This window comes from Callospermophilus lateralis, chromosome 14, assembly GCF_048772815.1.
Source record: "Callospermophilus lateralis isolate mCalLat2 chromosome 14, mCalLat2.hap1, whole genome shotgun sequence".
Taxonomy (NCBI): domain Eukaryota; kingdom Metazoa; phylum Chordata; class Mammalia; order Rodentia; family Sciuridae; genus Callospermophilus; species Callospermophilus lateralis.
In genome coordinates this window covers 97,639,168-97,653,242 of record NC_135318.1, presented here as the reverse complement: position 1 = coordinate 97,653,242, position 14,075 = coordinate 97,639,168, and the positions used below count along the sequence as shown (strand labels likewise).

The window sequence follows — 14,075 nt, the reverse complement described above, 5'->3', positions numbered from 1 at the left end:
TTGACCTGTGGGTGGCCCTGTTCAAGAGAACATGAACATACTGTACAGATTGAATGCGAATTTCTTACTGATCTTTTGGACTTGCTTTGAAAAAAGTCCCAATTCTGCAGCCCATTCTTTTTTCCTTTGTCCCTGCAGATCTCTTTATTCTTTATTAAACATCATGGTCCTTATTTGAGGTTTTCCCCCTTTCTAGATCCAATGGAAGAAGACATACTGCAAGTTGTGAAATACTGTACTGATCTTATAGAGGAAAAAGATTTGGAAAAACTGGACTTGGTTATAAAATACATGAAAAGGTAAGTTGAAGGGAAGCTTTAAACTTTCTCCTAGAAACTTGTTCCTGGCAAAATATATTCTTCAGGATTAACCAAAAAATGCCATGTTTTGACAATAGAAAGTTTAAAATGAGGTTGTTGCCCTTGAGATCTGTGTCTAATATGTGATTTAAAAACTATCGGAATATATTTCCTTTTTAGTGTTCTACGTAGGATTTTAATTTCTGGCCAAGATCACCTTTTATGTGTAAAAAATGAAGCAATGAAGACTTGGAAAAAGGAATTAAGTCTTAGAATTCTTTCCTAATGATGGTTGTTCTTCTTTCCCGCTTTCAGGTTGATGCAGCAATCGGTGGAATCGGTTTGGAATATGGCATTTGACTTTATTCTTGACAATGTTCAGGTGGTTTTACAACAAACTTATGGAAGCACATTAAAAGTTACATAAATATTACCAGAGAGCCTGGTGCTCTCTGCTAGCTGTGCCATAAGTGCTTGTGAGGTATTTGCAAAGTGCATGATAGTAATGCTCTGAGTTTTTACATTTTCAGATTTCTTTTTAAAGCAAGTGTTTTGTACATTTCTTTTCAAAAAGTGCCAAATTTGTCAGTATTGCATGTAAATAATTGTGTTAATTCTTTTACTGTAGCATAGATTCTATTTACAAAATGTTTGTTTATAAAGTTTTATGGATTTTTACAGTGAAGTGTTTACAGTTGTTTAATAAAGAACTGTATGTATATTTTGTACAGGCTCCTTTTTGTGAATCCTTAAAAACTCAACTATAGGAAGCAACTATTTATTATACTTAAGAGGCTGAAAAACCTCCAGACCGTTTCTGGCTGGATCCATGCTAAGCTTTGAAATTCCTGAGAGGTCCCAGACCAGGATTCTACTTGTTCCAAGAAAGGGTAAAACTTCTAAATCATCTTATTCTTGTCTCCAAGCATGCACATGAACATGTTAAATTTTTTTCTTCTTCTGTGTGGGGAAGCTTCTGGGAAAAATGAAGTCCCACAGATAGTTCTGAGGTGGTATTGGCTATGCCTCTACTGGCCCTAGAGAAATTTTGATAATGAAGAATAGTACAGATTATCAAACTATCTTTAAGAGAACGTTAACAGCATACAAATTTTATATACGTTTGAGTCCATGCTGCTAATTAATACTTACTTTCCCTCAACAAGAGTGTCTGCTTGCTTAGATCCATATTAATCTAGAGCTAGCAATTTGGATCACTTCCATGAATAAATCACACTACGAAGTATCTGAAGTGACTCAGAGGCACCAAACCCAGATAAGACAGCTGGTAACAATGGGCAAGTTATCAAAGTATGTGCATGGTAAAAGGACAAATAAAACAGAACAAGATGAATGAATGAAAATCCCTCCTGTTGCCTTATGCTGATATGAGGATGAGAAGCTACACTGACATGGAAGCCTAACAGAGCTTACCAGTACTGCAATGTCTGTTTATTATTATTAGTTTTTGAACTGTGATGATTACAAGACTCTCACGACTATACAAGCAGTAAAAGCAGCCAGCTATGCTTTACACCATGGTTTCACACAAAGCAGATAAATATCAGAATGCTTCATTTTCTATTATAAAAAATCCCTAAGGGCTTATGGCGGAAGAATACGCATAAAGAAAGATGTGTATCTTACATCAAAAAAGTCCCAAGAATCACAAAATCTGCAGAAGCGAGGTTAATCAAATACTGCAGGACTGATTTAATCAGTATAAAATTGAAAGATCTTTAGATTTGTAATAAAAATCCAAATTTAGGGAAGGGCAAACTTTAAAACAGCAGCCAAGTAAGGAAGGGTGGGGTGAGGAGGGTGTGAACGAACAGGCACGCTGGAACTGTGGGGATGTGTAACTGACCACTGTCAAACCAGTGTAAGTTTCTTGGTTTCTCATGGAAAACGTTTTATACACCTAAGTCCATCAGTGTCCAGATACATCTGTTCCATTTTTTTGTTTTGTTGGTGGTATTACAACATAATATTGCATTTACTCCAATTCCTGCCCCATGTGAAAAATTTAGATGATTTCAAATACTTTCTTCAGTTCCACAATAAGCTGCCAGTCACTCTTCTGCATTTCATCTCTGAACCAGTCTTTGAGCGCATCGATGGACTGCCTGCTGATCTGCAATGCATGAGGCACAAACAGTGTGAACAGAATGTAACAAACAGGTGCACAAATGTTGCTCAGTGTAAAGAAAACTTAAGCAGCAGAAACAATGTGAGCCTGCCTAAGGGAGTAGAGCTCTCGCCGCCCCCCCCACACACACCCAATACATCTGCAAGGAACATAGCGTGCTGCTGTACTCAGGGGTACTGTCCTTAAACAGGACAAGGCCCTACCAGAGCACACCCTAGAGAAGGATCCAGTACTATCAGATTCTACAGGTCCAGACAGACTTCAAAGCTACTGATACAGGTAATCAAAAAAATGACCAGACCCCCACCCCCAATTTCTGAAAACATGCCACTGAAATACTTACTTTACTGACAAGGATGTCTGTAGCTTCAAAATGTCTCCCAAACATTTTGGGAGATTCACCAGGGATGGGTTCTATTTTGACACACACTTCTTGTCCCTTTTTTGCAACATCCACTTGTTTGTGATTTATTTCAATGCTTGTTACTATTCCAATGTCGACAAACTGTAAGATAATAGAAAGTACAATGTACGCAGAGGGATGTGTACCCTCCACAGCACCTTGAGAGCTGAAATACTACGCACAGAGCCCTCTCTAAAAACCTAGGCACATTATCCTGCGCTTACCACAGGATCAGGGAAGATTTTTTTTTTACTTATACCCTTTATAAGACAGCTATAAGGATGAAGAAAGACCACTGATGAACTACTGTGTAAACCCTTACACGTGCTCTGCTGACTCACTTTCTGTTACTGCTCCGTCCTCTCAGGACAGGCTGTATTAGGAGGGAATGGCAGGTTCCACATCAGGAATGAACTCAAAGGAGTCAGTGGAGTTGAAGTCAGAAAGGCAGCTGGGGACACATTATGCAGACTGAAAATGACAAGTCACAGCGACACTAGTTTACAGGGGAGGACCCCCTGGACTGCCTTGTGGAAAAAGGTACTAGAGAACAAGTGGAAAGGTTTAGGTGTGAAAATAGCACACCTGTAATTCCAGCCACCCGAAAACAGCAAATTTGAGCCTAGCTGGTCTCAAAGTAGAGAGGGGAGGCGGGGTCTGAGGGGACTAAAACCAGGAAGAGCTTGGTCAAAGTCACATGGAAAATTGATTTTACTACAAGTAGTGTCCTAGAGAACACTGAAATGGTGTGGAAGCACAAACTTTCAAGGGTCATGTACCGGGGCTGGGGCAGGGTATCTTGGATGAGTCTGGAACTTCTCACTACCCTTTCCAGGACAGGAGTTGTGCAATAAGGACATGGGAATCAGCATAAGTTCTGGGATCTCACTGACCAAACTACAGTTTAAAAACCACAAAACTGAAGTCTATTGGATACTTGTGGTTTTCACAATTATGCATCCATTTATGTAACAACTTTGGTGCTGACTGACTGCAGTGGGTACTGAAGCCATTGGGAGAAAGAAGGCTGTTGAGAAACAGGCATTCACAAGAACTCTCCCAAGAACCACGGAGACTGTTTTCTCTTTCAGCAATTTCCTCAGGGAACTGAGCAGACAGCAGCAGTGTGTGTGTGACAGGAGTCACAAAACTCCTTTATAAGTTCCTTCCCAATAATTCCAACTAGCTAGCGAGGAGGCAGACGATCCAAATGCAGGAGTGATGTGCAAAACCACCAGGTAGGGCGCAGCCAACGCACACCTAGAAGGAACCAGCTGCTGAGTGGAGTCACCAGAGAAATGAGGGACAAGTGATGATGTGTGAATGGGGACTGCAAACAGTGTACCATGCAAACCATATTGATTTTTCTTTTGTTTGAAGACTGACATTTACCCATACTGAGGTGCAATAATACCAGGCTAAAAGCTTGGACGGTTTTTTAAAGTTCTGGAAACAAAACTCCCCCGCCCATGGAGATAAGACCACTTTCTCAGTACAGCTGGAACTTACATTTTTGCTTGGAACACACATAGGTGTCCCTTGTTTCACCTGACCTGCTTCCACAGTCACTCCCATCACTATTGGATCTCGAGAATTGAAAATATACTGAGGAAGGATTTTCATCTTGCAGGGAAATACTGCTATGTGCCTGAAACGAAAATGAAAGCAAGAATTTTTTTAAGCTTATAAAATAATTTTAACCAACACAGCAGATGGACATATGGCTTTTTCCATTACATGAAAGCAGGTTGCTCAGGCTGAGTGAGAGAAGCAGGCCCATCCACAGAAGCTGGTGCTCAGCTGACAGCCCAAGGCCACCCTGCTTCTGTGGCCCTTCATCTTCCCTTCCTCCTCCCTCTTTCCATTTTATTGCTTCCCTAGTCTTCCCACATTCCACCCAGCCAGTAAGGAGCCAAGGAGCCCTTCACTGCTTTATTCCCAGCTTGGTGTTTGGGTACAGTAGGATTTTGTGCCAAAACAAAAGGTCGAGTCTGACCCCCCAAAGAAGTCACTCTACAGCCATATGCTGGGGGTTAGACCCGGGACAGTACCTGCTGGCAAGTCTGTCATTTAGCACATGTGTAAGTCTTTTGGGACCCTAAGGTATCTATCCACTTCCTCCTCTTCACCATGCTCCTAAATTTTTGATACAAAAAATTGCTGCAAGGTTAATTTCCCTGCTTATTAAGCATATGCTGGAAGTGCTAAGTTTCTAGCAGTCTTCCCAAGCAAGTAGTTTTTCTTGCTTTAGATTTCATGGTCAAAAGTGACCATACACCAATTTAAATCCTAATGTTTACCAACTGGCTCTACCTTCAAGTGTATCTGAAATTAAGCCACCATTCTGTGTTGCTCTGGTGTTAACCACCTCAATCATCTCTTGCATGGACTACAGCAGGCTCCTGACAGGTGCTCAACCCATAACACTAGCAACCAGTCTGACCATGACCAGGCAAACAATAACTACTCACAACTCAAAGGAAAAGCTCCATGCTTCCACTTCCTACTGCCCACAAGGACCTTCCTACATCATATGGATCCTGCCAACTTGTTACCTGGTTTTCTACCACAGTCTCTGCAGTGTAACCTGCCTCAGCCAATGTGGGTGCCTCCATTTTTGGACCCAGTTCTGCTTCATGTGAGATTCTGCCTGGATGCTCCAATGAGAGGCCTAAAAAGATGAGACCTTCCAACTACATATTAATCACAGCCCCTTTCTCTCCTTTTCAAGGTTCCTCCCTGCTTTATTTTGTCTTTCAGTACCTATCTCCACTTAAGCATTAACTACCAGCTGCCTCTCCCAATGAGAGTGAGCACCTCAGCTCTGAAAGGAAGGCGCCTGGCCTGGGTGAGACTGACCACTCCAGGCACATGGGCGCTCAGAATGTTTGTGCAGGAATTGATTTCTCACTGACTTCCTAATTCTCACACTTTGATTTTGTTAATCACATTCCATGCAATTTCAAATAAGCAATTCCAGCAAGATAAAGCAACTACTATGTTCATGAGACCCACAGCTGCAGCATTGAAAATGAATAAACTAAAAGGCCACAAAGAAAACTGGGTGAGTTTCTAACAGACCATTTAGGGACACAACCTCAGGTAGATGTACAAATGCCATACTTTTGTTGCCTATATGCCTTTCCAGGATTTAGTTAATTCTCAACAAACTTCATTATTAAAGAACCCAAATAAAATAAAAAATGCCAACTTACTTAAATTCTTCTTGTTTCTGTTTCTTGTAGTCTTGTCTGTATTTCGTAAAGGCATCAAATAAATGATAAATAATTTCCGCACTAAAAATTCTAACTCCTAAACTATCGGCCATTTCTTGTGCATCCCGTTCAATTCTCACATCAAAGGCCAAAATTACTGCATATCTGAAAGATTAAAATACATCAAGGATCATTCAATGAAAAAGCCAGTCACAAAAGACAGTTTGAATGCCACAGGTAGCAGAAACAATGACTTACTGAGGATCATGTTCCAACATCACAGAAGCCTTCATAACATCTTTTTTATGGACAGGGCCAATGTTAATACCTGCATACTGTAAAAAGGAAGGTTCCAGTTTTATCTGCATGTGTCAAGTAATGGCAACAGCATCACAAACCACAACCACCATTGACTTGTGAAGAGCTGGACATGATTACTTACGGGCACTTCTGATGTTTTCAGAAATTCAAGTAGAGCTTCCAAGGAGCCTAGTGTAGATGCCTGGACATAGACTCCTTTTTCTTCTAATTTGATAGCATTTAGTGTCTGCTTTAGCTCATGGATCAATTCATCCTTAAAAAGAAATCAGATTTGACAAGGATGTCCGTATACCTCTACCCTCAACTGCCTAGAATGAAATTGCTCCTCTTTTGGGTTCAGTATTTATCTGAAAATAAGAAGCCAAAGCTTAGGGCAAAGCATAATAATTTATGCCAGAAGAGATTTGGCAACTCTATCTAGTCCTATCCCCACTTCACCTTTGTCTTAGGTTGACCAACTTTAAGGAAAAACAGTAGATGGGTGGGGCAGAATGAAATAATAGATAAGAATGAGCGTTCAAAAATAGTACCTCAAATGTTAGGGTAGCTTAATAGCTCTGCTTGGCTGTTTCAACAATGAAATACCCTAAACTTCATTATCTTAACAGCTAAATGTGTTGACACCATTAAAAAAGATACAGAAATCTACTTCATACTTGGCACTGGGCTTGTGCTTTGCCCTGTTCCCACTGGTCCCAGAAGTGACTGCCTGATGGCATGACCTACCACTACATAATGGTGGCCCTGGCACATAAGAGGTCAGTGCTAGTAACACCTATATTTGTTCTCTGGCATGCAAACAAATAAGACTATAGCTAAAAGGTTTGCTTTTGTGAAACTCTGCTGGATATGGGCCAACTGCTATACACAAATGGGCTTTTAAATGACTGTCTCTAGGAAGATTTTCTTCAGCTCCATCTATAAATTAGGTTATCTAAAATTCTATTTTAAAATAGAAGGCATATCTATATTCTAGTGGATACAAAAATATTTATGTCAATTCACAGTAATTGTATAAACTGAAATAATTTCAAAATATTAAGTTTGCTGAGAGACCAAGAGACTTCACAAAGACAAAGGTGTCCATTTTAGTCACATCCCCAGCATGTGCCTTGATGACATAATAACAATGAACTTACTTTAAGAACAGGGACTTCATCTTCTTTATAAGCCACTAGGAGAGGTAAACCAGCCAGTGTTTTCTCCAGGTCTTTTCCAAGAATCTTTACCCCCTGAGCTGCTTCTACTTCTTTATGTTTTTCATACTGGTTCTACAGAGATAAAAACATTTTCCACCACATATATTTGAAAAGTGGTAGCATTGGATGATAAGAGAGACTATTTTCATGACCTGAGGGTCAGGAAACATTCCTTAGACTAGACATACACACAAACTACAAAATAATAAAAAAGTAATAATAGACCAGTGTCTCATATAAATCTTAAAAATGACAAAGACCTGATAAAGATATGAAATAACCAGGAATCTAACTTGTTATTGGCTAATGTGGATAACAGTGTGACCTCATCTAGTGAAATGAGTCACACATGCAATCCACTCTACAGGGTGTACCCTGGAGACACTGGCAGGACTCCACAAGATAGGAAGAACAGTCTTCCTGACACTACTGGTAATAACAAACCTACATTTTCAACAGAACAGATAATTCATAGCATATCCACATAATGGAATTTTTTATTTTTTTAACAGAATGCCTTTATTTATTTTTATGCAGTGCTGAGGATTGAACCCAGTGCTTCACACATGCTAGGCAAGTGATATACCACTGAGCTATAGCCCCAGCCCTGGAATACAAATCTTAAAAATTATTTATCAGCTGGAAAGTCAAAGATACAAAGTGCACACTAAGAATAACTCCGTTGATACAAAGCCCAGACACTTTCAGGGATGCACACTCAGTTTCTAAAACTAAGGATGTTTAAAATGGAGATGTTAGCTATTCTCATGCAGCCCTGGCTAAGTCTTAGGTTTCAGGGAAGAGAGGGACCTCACATCAGGAAGAAGCATGTGGAAGCTTCTGGGTGTCAGCAAGCAACATTTGATCTGTGGCAAGGCTGCTTCCTAAAACTTTATTATTATTAAACTTTTCTTCTATGTTTTATGCACTTTTCAGCATGGATGTTTCTTTTAACATAAAAACGGTTAATAATAAAAAATCAATTAACACTGTGGAAGCAAAACGATGTAATTTATCTTTTAGGAAAGCCCTGGTCTGGTAAATATGTACATTTACAAATCTCTGCTGAGGGACAGCCTTCCATAGGAAGACATCTAAAATAAAACTGCTCTCAAAGTGTGGAAGCAACCTCAGAACTTACAAGTCCTGTGTATCAATGCTTACCTTCACTCGCAATTCCTTCATAGGAGGGGGTAACAGGAGTCCTCGAATCTGAGTGACAATGGGCCCTTCTACTCCAGGAACAATGATTGTATCTCCTTCCTTCAGGCGCCCATTGATCAATATGACATCTATAGTGGTGCCCATTCCTGGGAGAGCTTTAACCTAACAGAAATTATTGCAAAGGAAACAAAACACATGATGCATCAAATTCATTACATCTAAAAGTCACAAACATCCTCTACCCAAGGAACTCGCTACTGGAGTGGGAAGTAAGCAGGAAGCCTGAAGATAATTACCTCCATCACCTGTGCTCTCAGCTCTTCACAGTGTGCCAGTCTCTTACTCAACATGGTCTGAGTTAACTCCACAAGAAGGTAGATCAGACTTCCCATGCCATCACCAGTATGTGCAGAGGTAGGTACCAAGGACACAAAAGTGCGGGGATCTTTATTCTCATAAAACAAAGCAGCATTCAAACCCTGGAAGCAAAAGTCATTCCAAAACACCAAGCTGTGAAAGGAGGTAACCAGAGGGGAATGACTAAAGAGAAGCTAGATAAGCAAAGGGCTAATCATTCTGCAACTGCTGAAGCATTCTTGAGGGCCCTGGGTTCACTCCTGTATAGAAGTGATGTAGGCACTATATTAAAGGAAAGTGGATTCCATCTAAGGCACCTTAGATTTTTAAAATGTTCAGACTGTAAAGAGTTCTGTAAGGTACTGGCTTTCTGATATAAAAAGAAGGAAGCCAAGCAAGCTGGTATGCATGTGCAGCCCCAGGTATTGGGGAGGTTCAGGCAGGAAGATCCCCCAAGTCCAGGAATCTGGGGTAAGCCTGGGCAACACAGCAAGACTCCATTCTCAACAAAACAGAAAACAAAAACCAAAGAAGGAATAAAGGAAAAATTCTATCCAGTTAGTAGGAGAACAGAGCCTATAATAAAAATGCTGAGGTTATTATAAAAATAATGTAATGAAAGAAACAGTCTGAGAAATGGCTTTTCATAAAGAAGGGAAGGTTTTCTTACCTGCTGTGCAAATTCTACAATAATGGCTTTTGCTCGCTCCTCAAACTCATCTTTTGTATTCTTTTTCTGCTTCTTTAAAGTAGCAGCCACATCAGAGTCAGGACTCTTTTTCCAATCATATAACCTATCAATCTGGAAAAGTTTTTTTGTAAGAAAAATGTTCAAAAATTCAGAACATTCAAGAATTTAAGATTAGTAGATCCAAAAATCCTTTTATTGTAACAAAAGCCCTTTATAGACTGTAATAAGAGTCCCCCTTTCAAGTGAGAAATTGCTGAGATACCAATCTCCCCTGCTAGCCCCTCTAAAGAGTTCAGGAGAGGCGGCCATCAGACTGCAAAATACAAGACCCTAGAATTATCTAACACTACACCTGTGTGTTGTCAAGTTCCCAGAAAGTTTTGTAAAGTAGACAGAAGCAAGGATTAATTAGTACAATACCATCACCAGGAAAAATTATACACCCAAAACTAGAAAATAAAAAATAAGTTATTGCCCTATCTCAGATCAGCTCGTTTTAGTTACACTGTTCAAATCAGAATTAAACCTGTTTAGCTAATAACAGAATAAACTTTCCCTCATGGTTTCAACAAGTTATGAGTGATAATAAATGTCTGAGGTGATAGATATTACTAATCATCTGATTTGATCATGATTCATTGTACACACATACTGAAAAATAACATAAGAAACATGATAAATATGTACAAATGTGTCAAAAAATTTTTTTCTCAAAAAAAGAAACAACATGGAATTTGTACCCCCTAAAAAATGACATAATAGCATAACAAAACAATGCATAATCTCAGTCTAGGTGATAATATAAAGGAGGTCAACCTCAATTTTACAATTCAGAAGGAGGAAAAATCTAAAATTTGTCAAGTTGAAATGAAAAATTCACTGGTAAGTCTAACAGTAAATTATATCTGTAAAAGAAAAGGTTAGTAGCCTTGAAAATATAATAAAAAGTACTATCCAAACTGAAGCATACAGGAAAGACAGGATGGAAGAAAGAAACCTTTAGCTGGCGATGAGACAAAATTAAGAAACAGCTGGAATCCTAGTAAAGTCATAGAATTCTGTTCTGTAGTTAAAGAAATGAAAGCAGGGAAATACCTGAAGAAATAACAACCAAGAATTTAAAAAATTTGATAAAGACTATAAACACATATATCTAAGAAATTCAGTAAAATCCAAGCTCAGCAAAAATTAAAGACAACTATTATAAAATCACATTGATAAAGTCCTTTAAAAGTCAAAAGTAGCCAAAGTATAGAAAAGCACAAAGAACAGGAAGAAGGAAACTGTACATCACTATAATATTCTTGCAATATACAAAGGGATACATGCTGGGTATAATATTTGAAGGTAGAGTGTTAAGTTAAAAAAAAGAAGAAGGAAAAAAAGGCAGGAAAATAAGTAAGAGAAAGTAACAAAATTTATTTGAAATAAGTAAGGGGGGGGGAAAGCAAGATGGCAACAAATTTTATGGGGGCTGGAGCTCTCGCCTGGCACACAGGAAGTACTGGGTTTGATCCTCAGCACCACATAAAAATAAAATAAAGGTATTATATCCACCTACAATCTCATATATATATATGAGAAAATTTAAGTATGCTGGGGCTGGGGTTGTGGCTCAGTGGTAGAGCGCTTGCCTAGCACGCGTGAGGCCCTAGATTCAATCCTCAGCACCACATAAAGATAAACACATAAAGGTATTATATCCATCTACCACTACAAAAACATTTTAAAAAATTTTAAGTAGTCTGATACTATAATAAATGTAAATGGTTTAGAAAGGAATTCTTCAAAAAGAGCAAAACATGCTATTTACAAGAAAGGCATTCTAAATATTATGAAAAAGACAAGAGGTTAAAAAAGTAATAGGATACCATGCAAATGAGAATCACAAGAAAGGAAGACCTGCTACTTCAATGTTAAAGGAAACTTGAGGACAAGTTATATTAACAGAGAAAAATGGGGGAGTTAGTAATGATAGAAGAGGGCAATTCATCAAGAGGAAGTAGCAGTAATAGAAAAAATAACAACCTTAATGGGTATGCATCTAATTAGAGATTTTCAGAAAAGATGAAGCAAAAATGTACAGAACTCAGAGTAAAAACAAATCTACAGCCTCATCTGCTCTGAACATTCCTAACAGCAACTCAATCAGTAGAGCAAGAAAATGGAAGAAAACAGTCTCACTATCACCTACGTGACTGCCTCACATAGAACATTCAACCCAACAGAAGCAGAATACATTTTCTTTTCAAGTGAATCAAGAATATACATCAAGACTAATCATTTGTTAGTGAATAAAACAAATCTCAGTAAATTAGAAGAAAATGAGATCATACTGAGTATTTTCTCTAACCACAATGAAATTAAATTTGAAAAAAACAATAATGTGGAAAAAAATTCCAAGATAGTTAGAAGTTAAACAATATTCTTCTAAATAATAAATGGAATTAAGAAAATCACAAGATAAATCAGAGAAGTATTTGATCTACATGATAATAAAAACATGACATGTCTAAGCAATAATTAAAGGGGAAATTAATACCTTAATAAATGCTCATATTAGAAAATAAAACTGTCATAATATTAAAAAACCTAAAAAGCTTGTCTTTAAGATAAATACTACACTGGTGTGGCTTTGCTGGTGAATTCCAGTGGACACTTAACTCCATCTGGCCACAAAAATTTCCACAAAATGGAGGAGGAAACATTTTTTAACTCATTTTATGAGGTCAATTTTATTACTCTGATATCAAAATCAGACAAACAACATATAAGAAAACTAAATACTAATATCACTCGTGAACACAAAGATCTTCGACAGAATATTAGCAAATCAAAAATATTGAAAGGATACTACATGATGACCTATAGTGGGGTCTACTCCAGTAAAGAAAGACCAGTTTTTAACATCTTTAAGGTTATTCATGTTGTAGAAACTCATGTTGTTCACGGAATGAAGGAGAGAAGTCACATGAACATCTCAATATAAGCAGAAAGAAAATGTGACAAAATCAACAACTATTCATGATCAAGCAAATCACAACATCCTCAACAAGCTAGGAACAGGAATAAATTTCCCCGCCTTATAGTGTATTTACAAAATAATCTATAGAAAAAAAATCACACCATGACAAAGGACTGAGCACTTTCCTCCAAAGACTGGATAGAAGACAAGGATGTCTAACGTCATTACTTCTATATTGTTCTAGAAAGTCTAGTTAAGGCAATAAGGAAGAAAAAGATTCAGGAGGCATACAGATAAGGAAAAAAATACAAAAGCATTTATAAGAATATAAAAATTATGTAGAAAGAAAATCTCACATTATCTACTAAAGAAGTTACTAGGGGATTGGGGTTGTGGCTCAGTGGTAGAACACTTGCTTAGCATGTGTGAGGTACTGGGTTTAATTCCCAGCACCACATATAAGTAAATAAAATAAAGGTCCATTTGCAACCAAACACTATTTTAAAAAAAAGAAAAGAAAAAGAAGAACAAGCTACTAAAACTAATATAAGTGGTTTCACTATCAGTCACAAGATACAAAGTGAACATATAAAAATCAACTATTTCTATATAAAAATGATATCAACAGTTGGAAGGAAATTCAAATTGTTAAAATGTTATTTATAATAGTATTAAAAGCATGAAATACTTAGAATAATAGGTCCAACATATGGACACTAAATGATAATACATTGCCAAGAGAAAGCAAAGGCAACCTAGTTTAATAAAAGAGTGATATAATGTTCACTATCAGAAGACTCTATATTGTTAAAATGTCAATTCTCTCAAAATTTATTTACAAAGTAAAAGCAATTTTAATCAAAATCCTGAAAAGCTTTTTGGCAGAAACAAGCTGATTCTAAACTTTACACTGAAATTCAAAGACCTAAAATAGCCAAAACAGTTTTGAGAAACAAAAATGAAGTTGAAGAACTTACCACTATTGGCTTTCAAGACTTGACTATGAAGCTACAATAATCAAGATAGGGTAGGAGTGGTGTTAGGATGAATAAAGACCAACAGAACAGAAGATAAATTCTAGGAACAGACAAATATGGCAATTAATTTTTGACAAAGATGCCCAAGTAATTCCATGGGGAAAGTATAATATTGTCAACAAAAAGTCTCTATGTAAGTAACCTGAACCTTTGAAAAAAATTTCAACAAACTTGGGGATAGGAAAAGATTTCTTACATAGAACAAAAGAAACAAAAATAATTAAAAATAAGTTGGATTTTGCCAAACTTGGAAATTTCTTCTCTTCAATTTACAC

At 37.6% G+C, this 14,075-nt stretch overlaps 2 protein-coding genes across 10 annotated transcripts in view; one reads left to right on the top strand and one right to left on the bottom strand.

Annotated features, from left to right (window-relative positions):
* Rev1 (REV1 DNA directed polymerase) overlaps positions 1-1,024 on the top strand; it is a 77,082-nt gene extending 76,058 nt beyond the window's left edge. For all 6 annotated transcript variants that reach the window (XM_076833672.1, XM_076833671.1, XM_076833670.1 and 3 more), the window contains 2 exons: positions 197-299; positions 615-1,024. In XM_076833672.1, coding sequence (XP_076689787.1) covers positions 197-299; positions 615-726 — 215 coding nt within the window. In that variant the 3' untranslated portion in view covers positions 727-1,024. The remainder of the gene's footprint in view (positions 1-196; positions 300-614) is intronic.
* A 705-nt stretch (positions 1,025-1,729) lies between these two features.
* Positions 1,730-14,075, bottom strand: part of Eif5b (eukaryotic translation initiation factor 5B) — a 57,217-nt gene continuing 44,871 nt past the window's right edge. For all 4 annotated transcript variants that reach the window (XM_076833676.1, XM_076833677.1, XM_076833678.1 and 1 more), the window contains 10 exons: positions 9,778-9,909; positions 9,047-9,229; positions 8,751-8,912; positions 7,527-7,658; positions 6,509-6,640; positions 6,325-6,401; positions 6,067-6,231; positions 4,361-4,499; positions 2,792-2,953; positions 1,730-2,433 (listed from right to left, as the gene is read on the bottom strand). In XM_076833676.1, coding sequence (XP_076689791.1) covers positions 2,326-2,433; positions 2,792-2,953; positions 4,361-4,499; positions 6,067-6,231; positions 6,325-6,401; positions 6,509-6,640; positions 7,527-7,658; positions 8,751-8,912; positions 9,047-9,229; positions 9,778-9,909 — 1,392 coding nt within the window. In that variant the 3' untranslated portion in view covers positions 1,730-2,325. The remainder of the gene's footprint in view (positions 2,434-2,791; positions 2,954-4,360; positions 4,500-6,066; positions 6,232-6,324; positions 6,402-6,508; positions 6,641-7,526; positions 7,659-8,750; positions 8,913-9,046; positions 9,230-9,777; positions 9,910-14,075) is intronic.